This window comes from Schistocerca piceifrons, chromosome X, assembly GCF_021461385.2.
Source record: "Schistocerca piceifrons isolate TAMUIC-IGC-003096 chromosome X, iqSchPice1.1, whole genome shotgun sequence".
Classification (NCBI taxonomy): domain Eukaryota; kingdom Metazoa; phylum Arthropoda; class Insecta; order Orthoptera; family Acrididae; genus Schistocerca; species Schistocerca piceifrons.
In genome coordinates this window covers 142,422,641-142,442,532 of record NC_060149.1, presented here as the reverse complement: position 1 = coordinate 142,442,532, position 19,892 = coordinate 142,422,641, and the positions used below count along the sequence as shown (strand labels likewise).

Below are 19,892 nucleotides of genomic sequence, written 5' to 3'. Positions count from 1 at the left end.
AGCAGCTCATCCATGACAGCAACATATTTTAAACCGTGTTAAGCCCATTATTAATCTGTAAATGGAATTGATGAACAAATTGCCCACTATGCAATGCTTGCCTGGCACACCTATGAAATTCTAGCTGGATACCTATGCAGTGCTTTCCTTAAATGGTTAAGATATGTACAGTAAAATAGATTGTCTGCCATTACAGCAAACTGAGAAACATCTCCTGAATTATAATGAAAAGGAATTTCACCTCATAGAACAAATAACAATGACCGTATCATACAAGAAATTAAAGCAGGTCTGACATTTCTCATCACTGTGTCTTCCACAAAGGAGAGAATTTTTGGCTTTATAATTTTTTTGAGTTTTGCTTTTCAGATTCATGTCATAGAGAACTAAGGGTTATATGCTACACAGTAACCTAAAAGAACTATGTAATCAATGTTTGAACCAGAACTGGAATGTAAATTAAACTACAAAGCACATGTAGCACTGAAGAATTGATCTTTCCTTCAAATCTGCAGAAATTGTATGAACCTCCTACATGCCTGGTCATAAATTGTAAGTGATGTGGGAACGTTTGCCTATGTGGCCTCTTTGAACTACAGTAAATCTGATAATTTGATATGTGTCCTCTTCCTCATTCCCAAAGAATTCACATCAAAACTAGCCTGGAACCAGCATTTTTTTCTGAAACTGGCTTTTCAGAGACTTTCTGTTTTTGGAATGTACTCTGTCAGAATTACAATAGTAAATCACTCCATGATGAACAATGCCTTTCTTGTAGCATCTAGCACTAGAGTTTGTGGAGTACCTTGATAATACTCTTGTGCTGTCTTAATGATTCTGTGATGAAACACACTATTATTTGTGGGCTCTTCTCTATCTCTTCTATTAGTCTTACCTGGTAAGGATCCCAGAGTGATGAGCAGTACTCAAGAGTCAATCAAACAAGTGTTTTGTGGGCCACTTCTTTTGTTGGTAAGTTACATTTCCTGAAGATTCTTCCTCTGAATTTCAGTTGAACTACTATTTGTGTTAATGTGTTCATACCACTTAAGGCCACTCTGAATGATTACTTCTAAATATTTTATGCTAGGTACTGTTTCAAGGAATTTGTCATCAATAGTGTAGTTGTACAATAGTGGATTTCTTATCCTTTGTATGCACAACATATTACAATTAAACAATGGAAACTCCAGGTTGCAATACCAACAATATAAGGAAAAGGACAATTATTCATGTTCAGGGTCAACTGCCAGTCCCTGCACCATTCATCAATCCTCTGCAGGCCTTTTTGTGAATTGCTACACTCTTCTGGCATTGCTACATTGTTGCAGATGACTGCATCATCTGTGAATAGCCCCATGTGGATTTTCCAACATTTTCTAGTAGATCATATATACAGCAATGGTTCTATAACACTTCCTGGAGTATTCCTGAAATTATGTTTACATCTATCCATTTTGTTCCATTAAGACTAACATGTTGAATTTTCTCTGCAAGGATGTCTTAAATTTGTTCACAAATCTGGTCTGATACATTGTAAGTTCATATTTTTTCACTAAGTATGGCTGTCCAGATTCCTTCCTGAAATCTAAGAACATGGAATTAACCCAAGTGCTGATGTCTACAGCACTGTGGATCTCATGGAGGAACAGAGTGAACTGAGCTTTGCAAGATCTCTGTGGAATCTATGTTGATTTTTGTGGAGGAGATTTTCATTCTCCAAAATCGTCAATACATACATCCATAGACTGTGCTCCGTAATTCTACAGTGGGTTGATGTCAGAGATACAGGTCTATATTTATGTGCATCTGTCCTACGACCCTTCTTGAAAATGGGAATGACCTGCACTTCTTCCATTTGCTAGGTACCCTCTGTCACTCCAGTGACCTACAATAAAGTGCTGCTCTTTAGCTTAATCTCTGCAGAATCTTGCAGGTATCTAATCTGCCCCTGATGTCTTTCCACTACTAAGCATCTGTAGTGTCTTTTGTATTCTGTGATCCCTTACCTTAATATCTGCCCTTTTGGTGTTCATACAGTGATTGAAAGGAGGCTCTTCTTTGGTGAAACAATTTCAGTGGACCAAATTCAATACTTTAGACTTCTCTCTGTTATCTTCCATTTTGGTACCAGTATGATTCCTGAGTGATTGAATAGATGATTTTGATATGCTAACTTATTTACTTATAAATAGAAGAAACAAGTCAAAAACTCAAAATAGTGTATTATACCATGGAATAAAATTGTACAATAGACTGCCACAAGAAATAAAAGATTGGAGTGATCCACACATCTTCAGCACCAAAGCCTAAAAAAATATTTACTAAATAATAGCTTGCACACTGTAAATGAATATTAAAAATAACCATAAATAGTAACTTAATGTTCATGAACTTTGTGCTATGTAACAATTTATGGCATGATTAAAAAAGGAGAACTAAGTATAGGAGCTATAAATACTGTAAGAGGAATGTTTATTTTAATAAGAATTATTGTACGAACATTTCACATCATCCATACAATGTATATTGTTCAACAGATGAATAAATAAATAAATGTAAGACCGAAACCTCTTATTGCTTTTAGTCAGATCGGTTGGCGGAAGGTTACTTTCATAGTCACTGAAGGCAGCAATGATTGCTCTTGTTACCCTTATTTTTGTTTCATTCAGCTTTTATTTGTCAGCTATGTTTTGACTTCTCTTGAATCTGTGATGAACCTCTCTCTGTGTACAAGCAGTTTTCTAACGAGATTAGGAAACCATGGTGCATCTTTTCCATCCCTTAAGACCTTACTTGAAACAAGCTTGTCAAGGCATAGTGCATGATGGTTTTGAATTTTTTTTCCATTTGTGCTCTGCATCCTCATTCTCAGCACTGAATATTTGATGTCGACTACTCAGATACTCGGCGATTTTTATCCTATCACTCTTGCTAAGCAAACATATTTTCCTATTCTCCTCAACATTCCTTGTAGTAGCTGTAGTCATAGATGCTATCACAGCTTTATGTTCACTGATACCCTCCTCTATGTTAACTGATTTGAAAGTTCCAGGTCTGTTTGTTGCTAGGAGGTCTAAGATGTTACCTTTATGAGTGAGCAATTTTTGGACAAGACATTCAGAATAATGTCAGATGAACCCCTGTATGCAGCACCATTTTTGATCGCATGACTCTGCCTTTCTATACATAGCAAGTTGAAATCACCCAGTATTACAGTAGCACAATCAGGAAACTTGAGTGACAAAATTCTTCCAGCATTGTTTGTAACCGTTGATTAACATGACCCTCAGTGAATTAATTTTCTTGACAATATTATTATTGAAGGGAGATAAGAGGAACAGCCTACAAAAAACCCAGAAACATTATTGAGTCTGTTGCCAGACTTAAATAAGTGCTGTTTTTTCCTTGAAGCAAGAGTTGAATATTTAAGATACATACGAAGTTAGGAGAAGTTAAACCTAATGAATAATCATGTTAATTGTGTCGATGAATTATCTACACCTTAAAACCAGAAAGAACTGCAAGTTTTCATGGGAAAAGTGAACTACTATGGGAAATTTATTCGTAATGCAGGAACAAATTTGGATGGTCACAAGAGTGTTATAGAGCTTTTCTGTCTTTAAAAGCTGGCCCCCCACCATGTTAAGTAATGTACACAACAGGTAACTGTTTGATAGTGTGTTCTGTAAGTTCCACGATGAAGAAGAGCCTTCAGGGATGTGAAATAAGTCAACTTATATGTTAACAGGCAGTGGCTACTTCTGTATAGTATATTAACAACAAATTATGACTAGTGCACTTAAACTATAATTATGGTATTAACCTCTAGACTACTTTGTTGGGAGAAAAACAGCTACTTTAGAAAAAAGCCATTGCTCCTGCACCTCCCATGCTACTCAGCTCCTGTTCTTCTCTAACATAGCAAAAAATGCATTTATGTGACTTAGCAAGGACCATAGTCATATCTATATACTGGGAAAGTAAGGATGTATCTAATACAAATGTTAGGGTTACATGGAATTCGCATTCTTGAGTCCTGGTATTCTGATACATTGTAGCAGGAGTCGCTAATGAGATATTCTTTTACTTTGTTTTTAAATATTTAGGGATTTTCAGTTTCCTTCCTGATGTACTCTAGGAACCTGCACCTTTGCACCAGAAAGTAAAACGTCCTTCTGAACCCTAGCAAGGGATGTCTACATAACTTTTGTGGATAAGTGTTGTGGTTGTGAATTGTTGGGTTCATACTAAATTCATTCGTGTTATCCACATTTACCGAGAGAGAGAGAGAGAGAGAGAGAGAGAGAGAGAGAGAGAGAGAGAGTGTGTGTGTGTGTGTGTGTGTGTGTGTGTGTGTGTATTCTCAAATTTTATCAGGTAGATTTTCCTAATGAAAAGTCTGAGAGTTTAGCTATTACTGTCTGCTAAGTCATTAATGAATAACATGAGCAGTAATAGCCCTATTACACTTCCCTTGGGCATTACTTCAGTCGCCATATATAACTGTAATATGTTACATTGTGCCTGCCAAGAAGTTTTTGATCCAGTTGCAAACATGTTTAGGTATCCCATATAAACCCATTTTCCTTAGGTGTTGATGTAATACTGAATAAAAAGTTTTCTGGAAGTCAAGAAACACCAGGCCATCCTGGTATCCTCTGTATTTGGCATTTAGGAGGAATGGATCTGAGTACTATGGGACTTAACATCTGAGGTCATCAGCCCCCTAGAACTTGGAACTACTTAAACCTAACTAACCTAAGGACATCACACACATCCAAGCCCGAGGCAGGATTCGAACCTGCGACCGTAGCAGTCGCGCAGTTCTGGACTGAAGCGCCTAGAACCGTTTGGCCACCGCAGCCAGCTTAGGAGGAATACAGACATCTAAAAATGAGATTGATAGTAAGAGCAAAATGGCTAAGCAGGTATGACTAGAGGACAATTGAAAGGCTGTAGAAGCATGCAAAACTAAAGGAAAGGTAGATGCTGCCTATAAGAAAATTAGAGAGACCTTTGGAGAAAAGAGAAACAGTTATATCAATGTCAACAGCTCAGATATTAAGCCCAAAAACGCGAAAGGCATCAAAACCAAAAAGATTCTCTACGTTACTATGGTCGACCACAAATATGGGAACAGTGCGAACGACAGATTTGTAAGATACCTCAGCATCAAATTGTCCCAAGAGAGAAATATTCTGTTTATTGTAAGTCCGTAATTGCCTAGTGACAGGTGACAGGATTGGAGAACCCAACTGAAGATACGTCTGAGAATTGATGATAGTGGCAGCAGAACCAGTATCCACCTGCATGCGAACATCTCAACCAAGTATTTGGACAGTGAGGAATAACTTCCCTGAAAGGGAAGAAGTGCAATTGACAGACAACACAGAATCAGAATCAGTGTCATGTTTATGAACATCATGTATGCGGTCGGATTTGCAAATGGATGACACATGACCCTTTTTTTTGCATTTGTGACACACGGCCCAACGTTGTGAACAATCTTCTTGTGAATGTTTCGTAAAACACCGCGGACATGAAGGAAGTTGCCGTGGGTTTTGCTGCAGTTTCTTAGATGTTTGTTTATGGTTAGGCCGAGGCTGCGCTTGGGAGCTAGTACTACAGCCACGTCGGCCGGCAGGGACACACCACACGTTTTGTCAACGTCGCACAGAGGTTGTATTTCCCCGACATTGCCCCATGCCTCTGTTTGCGCTCCAGTGGCGCAAGAAATTTCAAAAGACTGGGCAATGGATAGAACTTCATCTAGAGTCGGATTTGCCAACTGAAGGGCACGTTGCCTAACTTCTTTGTCGGGCGCCGATCGGATAATAGCATCCCGTACCATGGAATCAGTGTAGGATTCTTTGTGAACCTCAGTAACAAATTGACACTTTCTACTGAGGCTGTGAAGTTCAGCAGCCCAAGTGTGATAGGATTGATTCGGTTGTTTTTGACAACGATAAAAGGCAACGCGAGAGGCTACCACATGCATTTGCTTTTGAAAATAGACGGACAGAAGTGAGCACATTTCAGCAAAGAACAAAGACGCAGGATCTTTCAAAGGAGCCAATTGCGACAACAACCGATACATTTGAGGTGAAATCCATGAAAGGAACAGAGACTTACATGTTTGTTCGTCCGCGACATGAAATGCCAAGAAGTGCCGTCAAAGACGTTTTTCGTAATCAGACCAGTCTTCTGCCATCTCGTCGTAGGGAGGAAAAGTAGTAGAGACAATGACGAGGGATGCCCCACATTTGATGCTGTGACAAAATCACGAATCGCATTTGTGAGAAGCGTTTGCTGTTCTATGAGACCTTGCAATAGTTGCTCTAAAGTATCCATGGAAACACGTGGGTCAACGATGGAAAAGAAAAAACACTACCTCGTTGCCAATTGTTATAACTTCAAGTTGAACAAATATATTTCAAGGAAGACGCAATACATGAAAGTCACAGATCAAGTAAACAGAATAAGATGTGTGTACACTTTAACAGTAAAATCATAACTGAGTCCAAGTCTAGCAGCCGCTGGCTGGCTGGCCGCTTAGGTGGCGCTGCTGCTGCATGGCTGGCAGACAGCACCGCATGTAGAGGACACGCATAACTGTGTGGCGGCACTTTGAAAGATCGGCGAGTCACAACAGATAACATAGCCCAAGAATTATTGAGAATCCTGGGAATGCAGCCAGGACAAAACTATTCCACCTGAAGTGTGAGATACATGAGACAGGTGACATACCCTCAGACTTCAAGAAGAATGTAATAATTCTAATTCCTAATTCCAAAGATGGCAGGTTCTGAAAGGTGTGAATATTAATAAACTATCAGTTTCATAAGTCGTGGTTGCAAAATACTAACACAAATTATTTACAGAAGTATAGAGAAACTGGTAGAGGCTTACCTTGTGGAAGGTCAGTTTGGGTTCCAGAGAAATGTAGCTACATCTTGAGGCTGTGGACCCACCACATACAAAAGACTATTCTGTGAGATAGGGTTGTAGCACATCCCCAATGTTATTCAGTCTGTATATAGAGATAGCTGTAAAGGAAACCAACTAGAGCTTTGTAAAGGGAATTAAAGTTCAAGTAGAAAAAATAAAAACTTTGAGGTTTGCAAATGACATTTTAATTCTGTCAGACAGAAAAGGACTTGGAAGAGCAATTGACTAGAATGGATAGTGTCTTGAAAAGTGCTTATAAAATGAACATTAACAAAAGGGTAATGCAATATATTCAAATTAAATCAGACATTTCTGAGGGGACTATATTAGCAAATGAGGCATTAAAGAGGAAGGTGTTAAAATCTATTATGAATGTTAGGAAGTCTTTTCTGGATGTTTTTATCTGCAGTGTAGCCTTGTACAGAAGTGAAATGTGAATGGTAAGTAGTTCAGAGAAGAAGAAAATAGAATCTTTTGAATTTTGGTGCGGCTGAAGAATGCTGAAGATTAGAATTGTAGATAGAGTAACTAATGAGGAGCTACAGAACCAAGTTGGGGAAAAAAGAAATTTATTACATAACTTGATTAAAAGAAGGAGTCATTTGATAGAAGACATCCTGAAGCACCAAGGAATCATCAGTCTGGTAATGGGGAAGTGTGGGGGTAAAAATGAGGGAGACCAAGGGATGAATGCAGTAAGCAGGCTCAAAGGCTGTAGATTGCAGTAGTTACTTGTAGATGGAGAGGCTTGTATAAGATAGACTAGAATGGAGAGCTGCATGAGACCAGTCTTTGGATAGAAGACCACAACAACAGCCATATGAAGAGAACAAGTTGTGTTTTCCAAGCTCGGCCTTTTCAGACCATGTGCTCATTTCCCTGGAGAAGGTTATTTTTTCCAGTTAGGTAATTAAGTCTGAACTCAGAATGTGTTCTAAGATTCTATTACAAGAAGATGGGAATAATATGGTATGGTAGTTTTGTGACTCAGTTCCTCTTCCTTTTGTGTAGGTTAGAGTGACCTGTATTCTTTTCCAGTCACTGGAAATATTTTTGTGTTCAAGAGATTGGTAGTATATATGATCAATAGTGGAGGCAATTCATTTGCAAATCCTGTATAGAACTTGACAAAGGTTCCATGAAACGTTATTAAGCTTAGGTAGCTTCTCAATTTCGGTACTGTTGATTACTATGCAATTTATTCATACAAACACAGAATTCAACATTTTGACTTCTGTTTTTGCTTTGTATTTTATCAGTTTTAGTCTTGTTCAAATGTCTAGACACAGATTTTTGTGTCACTAACGGCCTCATCCTATAAGCAAAACTTTGTACTGTTTTGAAACAGTTCCTTAATTATCATTCATTATGGTAGTCATGGAAGACTTCACTCATTGCCCTTCCAGTGGTTGAGCACATTTCTGTTAATATCTCTGGATTTATTTTTTGTATACCTATTATGTAATAAGTTACGTCTCTTAACTAGTGCCCTGGTATTTGCATATCTCCTGAATTGAAGGCCAAGACAGTGTCCCATTTCGGGTGGATCATTAAGATAGTTACAAGTACGTCACAGAGAGGTTAGAGTTCCACAGTAACTGGTGTACATAGAAAGCTGGGAGTCCATACGATTGCATGAGACTTTGCCCATGTGATGCCAGTGTACGTGGCTGGAATGAAGACATGCAACCAATATCCAAGTTTCCATTTCTACTTAAAATGGAGCTTGTAGTGGTGGTGGGTATATTTATAAAGTCATTATCAGAGTGGGGTGCATCTTAACTTCTAATGTGTCTTGATCGCTAGTTAAATAAGTTTCTGGTTCTTTGAGATGTCACATGACAAAATACAGTGTAATCTGGACCCATTTATTTTACATAATAAAATTTTATGTACATTTCAGATTAAAGGTGCACAGAAAACCTTGAAAAAATACATGAACCCTTTGTAAAGGATGGTCTCTTTTTTATTCAAGTTTTGAGTGGGACATTGCCTTCAAATACTGAAAAATAGACATCAGAACTGAAAAACTTTCTAGTTGTTCTTCAGTGAGAAAAGTGTTGGACTATCACCAACATCCAAGTATCAGAACTATCACTGTTGTGTCCAGTGAATGGTCTAGACACTGATTGACAATATACAGGGAAGTCCGTTCACTTAGCTAACTGTGGTATTGGCTAACTGAATGTGTTGAGCATTATAGAACTTAGTCAATAAAATACAAGCAAAAAAAGACAGTACTTGAGTAACAGTCTTTACTGCTCACCTGAGCGAATGCTTGAAAGTGTGCTAGGCTTCCCTTGGAGGAAGGCACACATGGCTATTATGGAGCACAGCAAAGTCATAGTAAATTATAAGTCTCAAACTGAGGCTTGCTATACATGAAGTCACTCTGACTTGCTGTTCTGTGGCCAACTGGAGTGCCACAGGTGACACGGTTGTTATATTCCTCGTGCTGGCTCTGTCCTCTGTGACTACAAATTTCTATGTAAGTTTTATTCTGTTAGCTTGCCTTAGCATGAATGAATACTTTTTTTGCACAGTTAATTATGGCCTACTATGATTATAATTCTGGTTAGCTGAAGAAAATACATAATAACTGTACAATGATGGATGCTTTCTACCATGATTACAAATATTTTGCCCGAGTGAGATGGACATTTACTTTTACAATAATTGACACTTCATATCATGATTACAATTTATTTTGCACCTTGTCTATCTTAGCTATAGCATTTAGAAGCTGTGATTTATCTTCACACTGTGCATATCTAGTTTCAGTTCAGACATGCCTAACAGGCATACTGGAGCTTTAAAAAATTATATCTTTGTTGTGTCTCAATGTCATTCAAGCAGGATGACACTGCACTATGTCCCTATCTGGTTGCTGATTTACAATAGTCTTCCTAACACATATTTGCTTGCAGCAGTCATCACACAATGTAGTGAATATGAATTCAAAACAATCTATATTATACTTATAGTATTTACAAAGATAGCATATAATATCTATAAGTACTGTGCCAGAGCTCATGTAACTCCAGAAAGTGAACTGAGTTATCAAGAAGTTACTGATAGAACTTATTTCCTGATATGGTATTGGCAAGTTCAGCTTAAGTTCTCTGGTATCCTTCTATTCATTATTTACAGTGCAGCAGTCAATTTCCATGTGTAGGTTAGGTACAATGTCACTACTGGAGATTTTGATTTGTATTACATGGTCAACTGCACCACCATTTGAGCACTGTACCCATGACATTTACCTAGAAATTTCAACTTTCCTGTGCCTTGGATTACGGCATCGGTGGGCTTACTGTCGTAACAGATGATAGTAATGCCCTCATCCTTTAGGGCAACAAACAGACATTCATTATTAGTCAGTGGCATCCACATTCATAATTATAAAAGGAGGGCAACCACAGCTGAAATTATGCATGTTGAATAATAAGTCTTCCGCCCAGGCTGTTAAAGTTCTGTGTTCAAAGGTCACGATCAGTTTCATATTCTTAAAATATGCATCATCAAGTGAACTGAACAGTAGAGGAATAACATATTTACTCTTTTTTTTACCATAGTTACTGAGATATGCCCTTATTTAATAAGTTGCTTTTTGGGCCCAATCATTTTAACTTGGACCATTACTTTACAGTGAGTTCCTTATTTTTATTGATTTGATGATGAACAGTGGGACTTGGCAATAACTGTTTTTCCTGTATAATACAATGATTTAAAAGCTAATGTAATTGTATTAGTCTTAGCAGCTTTATGTGATTATGATCACTTAGTTTTTTTTAAAAAAAATTGGTTATTCTGAGGAGTAAATATGTTATTCCTCCAATGTACAGGTCACCTGATGATGTATTTTAAGAATCAAAACTGGTAGAAACCTTTCAATAAAGGACTTAAACAGCCTGTGTGGAAAAGTTTTTATTAATCATGCAGAATTTCAACTGTGGTTGTCCTGATTTTAAAGTTACATGTTGAAAACTGCCTAGCATGGTAAAATGGACTTACTTCAAATCCTTGAACTTAAAGAAAAGCGTAGTGAAAGTGCCAGCTAATATTCAGTTCAGTAAACAGTATTTTTCTAACTGTGTAAAACACATGTTTCATATAAATATTTTGGTCTCAGTAACAAACTCTCGCAACATTATGTTATTTTGTATATACAATGAATTATGGTCATTGTACATCAAGAAGGGCTGTATAAATAGGAACTTGGATCAAGCACACCTCCTCCTCTTGATGCTGATAAACAACCAACAGATTGACTTGGTTATGCAGCATATAGACCAATATTTATGTTATGTCAGGAACCCCTTAGTGCGAGGCCATCAAAATAAAATAAAAATTAAAAAAAAAAAAACTTTGTGGTAGAATTCCGTACAGTAATAGTACACCCGTATCAGATTTTTTTCTGAAACAGGTAACTTACAGAATATCAATTTTACCATAATGAACTGAAACTCCTGGACAAAGCACTCTCATGTAACACACATTTGATAGCATCACAGCTAAGTTTACTAATACCTCATACAGTTTAGACCTTAGATGGCAGGCTGCTGCCTACTGCACTGCACAGCGAGGTAACCGTAGGTGTAAACAAAGTAGTAATGTCTTATTCAGAGGACTTGAGTACTTCTGACTCTTTTGATGACATGGTGCTCAGAGAATATTATTGTTAAGAATATCTATAGGAAGTTTATGGATAATGGTGTGCTTATAATGCAAGCTGATAAATCTAAGTTAGCTGTTGTTATATTGGAGACTAGTATGCATATTAAGTTCATCTACATCTACATCTACATACATACTCCGCAATCCACCATACGGTGCGTGGTGGAGGGTACCTCGTACCACAACTAGCACCTTCTCTCCCTGTTCCACTCCCAAATAGAATGAGGGAAAAATGACTGCCTATATGCCTCTGTACGAGCCCTAATCTCTCTTATCTTATCTTTGTGGTCTTTCCGCGAAATGTAAGTTTGCGGCAGTAAAATTGTACTGCAGTCAGCCTCAAATGCTGGTTCTCTAAATTTCCTCAGTAGTGATTCACGAAAAGAATGCCTCCTTTCCTCCAGACACTCTCACCTGAGTTCCTGAAGCATTTTCGTAACACTTGCATGATGATCAAACCTACCAGTAACAAATCTAGCAGCCCGCCTCTGAATTGCTTCTATGTCCTCCCTCAATCCGACCTGATGGGGATCCCAAACACTCGAGCAGTACTCAAGAATAGGTCGTATTAGTGTTTTATAAGCAGTCTCCTTTACAGATGAACCACATCTTCCCAAAATTCTACGAATGAACCGAAGACGACTATCCGCCTTCCCCACAACTGACATTACATGCTTGTCCCACTTCGTATCGCTCTGAAATGTTACGCCCAAATATTTAATCGACGTGACTGTGTCAAGCGCTACACTACTAATGGAGTATTCAAACGTTATGGGATTCTTTTTCCTATTCGTCTGCATTGATTTACATTTATCTATATTTAGAGTTAGCTGCCATTCTTTACACCAATCACAAATCCTGTCCTAGTCATCTTGTATCCTCCTACAGTCACTCAATGACGACACCTTCCCGTACACCACAGCATCATCAGTAAACAGCCGCACATTGCTATCCACCCTATCCAAAAGATCATTTATGTAGATAGAAAACAACAGCGGACCTACCACACTTCCCTAGGGGCACTCCAGATGATACCCTCACCTCTGATGAACACTCACCATCGAGGACAATGGGACAATGAGTAGGTAGTAACATTTTATTTTGCTTATTTGATATGAATTGGTAACACTTATCTATGTTTTGAATAAAAAAGGAAATGAGAATTCTTTATCTCATCAGTTTCTAGATGAGAACAATATACATAAAAGGATGTTTGACTTAACAGCCAAATATGCAGCAAATATTAGGAAAATTCTCATGACCACAAAAGTATTTCCTAATGTATATACCAAGAGAACACTGGTACCAATGAAGCTGTCAGCTCCTAGGCTTCGAGGAGCAGTAAAAATACATAAGGACTGTAGGCTGGCTGCAGAGGCATGTGCTGATTGATTGTGCATGCTCACTATATAGGGTTACAACACCTCCCATTTATTCTTTGCCTTTACTGCCAGCAATATATTGTTGCTGCTCCTACTGACCAATTTTTTATTTTTTTTGTTTGTTCAAAATCTCAAGATGCATTATGTGCAATTTTGTTGGTCAGGCATACCATAACTTTTTTTGTAGTTGTGGCTGTTTTATGCATCATTAGGAACAACATTTTCAAGCCTGTTACTTGACATGCCATTACATTAACATCCTATCCCTTACCTCCTTTTAGTAGCCAAGTATTCTACATATACACATGGCTCAATAGCTAGATATCCTACACACATGCAAGACTCAACTTAAAGTACTCAAAGAGTAGTGTATTTGAGTTATTGTTAACCTTTCCCTCAAAAGAGTTTATGTCACTTTTTTATTGTCAGTACAGGATACTTTTCAGACTGAAGGATTACCTTCTTTGTATTCCTTTCATGCATTAAAATAGGTACAGAACTAGTCTGTAAGTAACAGTTTGTACCACAGATCATCACTGCCATTGTTTCTACTGAGCATTCTGCATTTGTGTATTGTCTGGTGCATATTAGACTTCATGATTTTAAGATTTTTATGGTTGTGTAATTTTTAATGTTGAGTTAATATATGGATTTGAGCTGATCTCTGAAAATGTTTTTATCATTTATAGTGGTGGGACAATGAGTAAGTAGTACCATTTTGTTTTGCTTATTTGATATGAATTAGTAACACTTATCTATGTTTTGAATAAAAAAGGAAATGAGAATTCATCTTATTCATTTTTTGCTGTGTAAAAGTTCTCTCTTCAACTGTATGGTTGGGCACGTTGATTGTTGAATGCACCTGTCATGTAAAATTAATTGTAATAATAATCACAATCAATGTGTACTGCTGAATTACTCCTTCTACTCAATGTTTAAAGAATATTTTTGTTTTCTGTTTCTAAGGTCCACCTCTTTGATATTGATATACCTGGTGGAATAACATTCAAGGAATCTGAGACACTATCACCGGGAAACCAGCTAACTGTATTTGAAACAGAGATGTGTAAAATAGGTGTTGGAATATGCTATGACATTAGATTTGAAGAAATGGCTCGCATCTATAGAAACATGGGTATGTTTTGTTATGCAGTTTTGGTAGTATACTTATATTCATCAAGTTACATTTGTAAAAAAGTATTCCTATATTTTAGGTTGTCAGCTATTGGTGTATCCAGGAGCATTTAACATGACAACGGGACCTTTACATTGGCAGCTGCTACAGAGAGCTAGAGCTGTGGACAACCAAGTGTATGTTGCTGGTGTTGCACCATTGACTGAGAAAGGTTCAGATTATACTTCATGGGGCCATTCTACTCTTGTTGATCCCTGGGGCAAAGTAGTAGTTGAAGGAGAATTTTCAGAAGAAATTCTGTATGGTGATATTGGTACGTTTTACAAGAAAAATGTGATGTCTTATGTAGTCAAGTATCTTCTAAATGTTCTGTCTACATTAAGTTACTTCACAATTTTTGAAACTCAGTCTTAAATAAGTTGACAACATTTTCCTGTGGTTTACCCTAAATGTTTATCTGTAGATAATTGGTAAGACATACACTTACAAAGTCATATTCAACAAAGATACACTGACCATAAGATATAGATGTCCATGAATATCATTGATACAATTCACACTAATCCTAAATCCTTTTCTCTGAAATTTTGTTATTTCAGTCACTGATGTTTCATTCTATGAAGCAAGAGAAAACTAAAATTAACTATAACTGTAAAGTAGAATTTCAGCAAGGAGGCTAAAGTAACCAGATGAAGACTGCTTTGATTGCCTCATTAAATTCTTACCTTAACTTCTTAAAATGTACAACTGCAAACTAAGGTTTATGAGATGAAATTTAAATTTTTCAGTGACTTTACAGAGAATACACTTAGGAGCAACTGAATTAAAGACTGTTAATTAGTGGCATATACCAAGCCATTTCATTTGGAATGCAATGGCAAGGCATCTTGGTACAGACTCCAGGAGACATCTAAGTTTTGGGGCATTATCCTGATTCATAACTGCTCAGCCACCATCCACAACTCACAGAGATTCATTGGAGATTCTTGCTCAATGGCATGCTATTTGCATTCAATAAGATAATAGTCAGATAACCTGGGGATCACCAAAGCGCCCTTCTGACTGTGGAGTGTTCTTCAGACCATTCTGATCCAGCTTGATGGTGATGAACACAGTGTTGACTTGCTGAAGCTACAGATCACCTGTAAGATGATGTGAGGATTCACATGATCAAAAAGTACATTCTTGTGTTGATAACTGATGAGAGATGATGGCACAGATATCAGGGGCTCCAATCATCCCATGCAAACATCCTCCACATGGGAATACCTCCACCACCTGCCCTGCAGTAAACAGCATGTGTCACCCTATATAGTTTTTGATGAACTCCTATTCCTCTCAGCTCTCAGTGTGTACTCACATGTACCACAACTTGTGACTACAGACAACCTTTTTCCATGCTTTAAGTATCAAGCGGTTATACTTCGGAGTCACTGTTAATCTCTGTATCCTATAACATGCAGTAAGTGGAGCTATACCTATGTGATGGTGATTTCTGTGCCCTGGAGCAAAGTGCTGGTTCTGGATGGCATTGCTGTTCATCTGTTGCTATTCAACACTGAATTTGTGAATGATCTCCTGTACAGTGGCTTAGGTATCTGCTGTTACAAACTGCAATAGTTGGAAACGTATTGTTGTAGCCCGTGGCATTTGCCTCTGGCTGTGTCAATTTAGCACAAATCAATGTACCCGGGGTATGCCATTGACATTGTAACAAGCAAAAAATCCAGAGCCTTCATGTCATCAGAGATCAGATATCCCATACAACATGACTACATGATCTAACTGTATTTGAATGCCTTGCTGCATAATTGTGGCACGTGAGTCATATGACGTGTTTAACTATTCCCTTCACTGTGGTGATGGGATTGCTCTTTCTGAAACACAGAACATTTCTCCACTTCAGTTGCTCACAGGTGAATATAGTGGCTTGTGAACTTTATCACACCACATGAGTTTGTAAGTGTACTATCCTGTGATCACTGAATTGCTCTCAGTGTCCCATCAGCAGAAGTTCACCAAATTGCTGTAAACTAGTTTTATGATGATTTCTCAATATAATTACCATAACTGCTTTCCACATTTATTAACATTCATAGCAACATGGTGACCAGTGTCAGTCAACTCTCACCTCCAAATCAGACTGACCATGGTTAAGTGTATACAGGGCAATTTCACATATGTACTCTGACAGGTAGACATCACAAAGTTGGTGTCAAATCACACAGTCACTGGACTCAGTAGTAATGGCTTAACTAAATAATGAAGAGTGTTATCTGGTTTAGAAAAATTACAGCAACACAGATATAAAGTACAGTCGTGGAATTTAACAAGTACAGTGGCTCAATTCACAAAAGTAAAGTTGAGTGTGACTGATCTCTAATTACAGGTAGTTAGTTTCTAATTAAATTAGTTTTTGGAAAACTGAAAGAGGTTGCCAGAAAGAATGAATTGAGGGCTTTCTAATGAGTGATGTCAATTCTTTCAGAACTTCTCCTTAGCTCTTATTACTTTGACCATTACACAATGTAGTAATAATTTCAACTGTCAGTTGCTTTATTAACATGCTTTCCAGCAAAATTAACTATATCATTGTAATCAGTACCACCTGAAAAATAAATTAATGAGAAATATTGTATGTACAGTGTTCTGTGTACAAACACAGTCAGATGAAAGTGAAAAAAATACACTCCTGGAAATGGAAAAAAGAACACATTGACACCGGTGTGTCAGACCCACCATACTTGCTCCGGACACTGCGAGAGGGCTGTACGAGCAATGATCACACGCACGGCACAGCGGACACACCAGGAACCGCGGTGTTGGCCGTCGAATGGCGCTAGCTGCGCAGCATTTGTGCACCGCCGCCGTCAGTGTCAGCCAGTTTGCCGTGGCATACGGAGCTCCATCGCAGTCTTTAACACTGGTAGCATGCCGCGACAGCGTGGACATGAACCGTATGTGCAGTTGACGGACTTTGAGCGAGGGCGTATAGTGGGCATGCGGGAGGCTGGGTGGACGTACCGCCGAATTGCTCAACACGTGGGGCGTGAGGTCTCCACAGTACATCGATGTTGTCGCCAGTGGTCGGCGGAAGGTGCACGTGCCCGTCGACCTGGGACCGGACCGCAGCGACGCACGGATGCACGCCAAGACCGTAGGATCCTACGCAGTGCCGTAGGGGACCGCACCGCCACTTCCCAGCAAATTAGGGACACTGTTGCTCCTGGGGTATCGGCGAGGACCATTCGCAACCGTCTCCATGAAGCTGGGCTACGGTCCCGCACACCGTTAGGCCGTCTTCCACTCACGCCCCAACATCGTGCAGCCCGCCTCAAGTGGTGTCGCGACAGGCGTGAATGGAGGGACGAATGGAGACGTGTCGTCTTCAGCGATGAGAGTCGCTTCTGCCTTGGTGCCAATGATGGTCGTATGCGTGTTTGGCGCCGTGCAGGTGAGCGCCACAATCAGGACTGCATACGACCGAGGCACACAGGGCCAACACCCGGCATCATGGTGTGGGGAGCGATCTCCTACACTGGCCGTACACCACTGGTGATCGTCGAGCGAACACTGAATAGTGCACGGTACATCCAAACCGTCATCGAACCCATCGTTCTACCATTCCTAGACCGGCAAGGGAACTTGCTGTTCCAACAGGACAATGCACGTCCGCATGTATCGCGTGCCACCCAACGTGCTCTAGAAGGTGTAAGTCAACTACCCTGGCCAGCAAGATCTCCGGATCTGTCCCCCATTGAGCATGTTTGGGACTGGATGAAGCGTCGTCTCACGCGGTCTGCACGTTCAGCACGAACGCTGGTCCAACTGAGGCGCCAGGTGGAAATGGCATGGCAAGCCGTTCCACAGGACTACATCCAGCATCTCTACGATCGTCTCCATGGGAGAATAGCAGCCTGCATTGCTGCGAAAGGTGGATATACACTGTACTAGTGCCGACATTGTGCATGCTCTGTTGCCTGTGTCTATGTGCCTGTGGTTCTGTCAGTGTGATCATGTGATGTATCTGACCCCAGGAATGTGTCAATAAAGTTTCCCCTTCCTGGGACAATGAATTCACGGTGTTCTTATTTCAATTTCCAGGAGTGTAGTTATTTAAGAAGAGTAGAATAATAGCAAGTGAATTAACATCACTTTCCAGTTCTGTTGGGAACATAAGACAGGTATTGCATTAATGCATGCACCAAACATGATTTTCTTTCTCTTTTGCGTGTGCCTGTCTCACCACCTCTGCTATTTCATGAATGGTCTCCTTTACTCCTAGAGTATTTACATAATTTGAATTATAACATAAATACTAATTTTAAGAATCCCTGTGAAGATACTCATCAAGTACAATACAATAGCTAAACTTAACTTTATCAAATATAGTAGTATTACAATAATAATATTAAGTATGTTATAACCCTTTTAAATTAGAATACATCACGTTCATGTGAAAATATTCTTGAGCAGAGTAGTAGTAGCAGCCTAAGGCAGAGTTCTTTAATTCACTCTTGAACTCTACCATCCGACAAGACATTTAATATTCTCTAACACTGCGTTGAATACATATGCACACATATAAAAGATTCCTTTATCTATAATTATTTAACTTGCATTTGAAAAATAAGTGTGTGACTAGTTTCCATTGAAAAGCAAGCACTTTCTCAGTTATTGTTCCATAAAATTCACCTGTCATGTTATCAGATGATGAACATAAGTAACCTTTACTCCACAACCAGAAAATGCTACTTTTCCAATACACAAAATGAACAGTGACTAACAAAACAAAAATGTGATCTAAATTGAACTTAATGTAACAGCTGTATGTTGTTATTCCTGAACCTTCATTTTTCTGGTTTACCCTAAAAAATTTTCCGGTTTTTGCGTGTGGTTCTTGTTACTTTTCACCATCCATCATATCGCCTGCACTCATTCAACCATTAGAATTCATTGTTTTTATCCTCCTTTCTCCTCTGCTTTCTCCATAGATTTGTATACACTGCTAATTTAACAACTCGTGAATGAATATACTGCACATGAAAGAAACATCCTTATTGTTTTTCCAGTTTGACTGCAATAGTCTCTAATTTATTTATTGTTGTTGCTTTTGAACTGATTATGTTCATTAATTTAAACACAAAATAATTTTCAGATTTATCCACTGTGAAAGAAGTAAGGCAACAGATACCAGTTTCTATGCAGAGACGAACTGATTTGTATGACACTGTTAAAAAAGGTGAAATCTGACTGATTTTTGCCGTGTAAAATTATTTGTTTGGTGCCATGCTTTTGTGTAGTTACAAATAATTTGTAATGAAATGGAAAATCTGTACTGTGTATTCAGAATCTCTGCTGTTCAACTGGCGTACTACACCTGTAACTGCCATTGATCTACTGATATGAAAACAATCTAAAATAATATTTTTGATATGATGTATCTAAGGGATGGTGTCATTGTGAATGAATTTTGATTTGAAAATAAATGTTTCTGTTGGGATGCCTTATCAGGAACAAAAAATTTGTATTTTCTAGACTTTGATGATGTCACCAATTACATTCCCTCCTAAAAGTCATCAGCTGTAATTCCTCTGGTGTTTCTGAAGAGATTTTCAGTTTTTTGTTTGTGTCAACTCAAAACAAACTGGTTTTGGTGATTTTATGAAAATCCCAGTTTCCACCAGAAAATTAATTTTGGTTATTGTTAGAAAGAAAATGTCATCTAAATTGTAAAATTATGCATG

At 38.5% G+C, this 19,892-nt stretch overlaps 1 protein-coding gene across 1 annotated transcript in view; it reads left to right on the top strand.

The window, feature by feature from the left end:
• The window catches only part of LOC124722853 (omega-amidase NIT2), a 34,066-nt gene extending 14,391 nt beyond the window's left edge, over window positions 1-19,675 (top strand). The window contains exons 4-6 of the mRNA XM_047247979.1: window positions 13,977-14,145; window positions 14,225-14,458; window positions 19,304-19,675. Coding sequence (XP_047103935.1) covers window positions 13,977-14,145; window positions 14,225-14,458; window positions 19,304-19,398 — 498 coding nt within the window. The 3' untranslated portion in view covers window positions 19,399-19,675. The remainder of the gene's footprint in view (window positions 1-13,976; window positions 14,146-14,224; window positions 14,459-19,303) is intronic.
• Window positions 19,676-19,892: the final 217 nt, after the last annotated feature.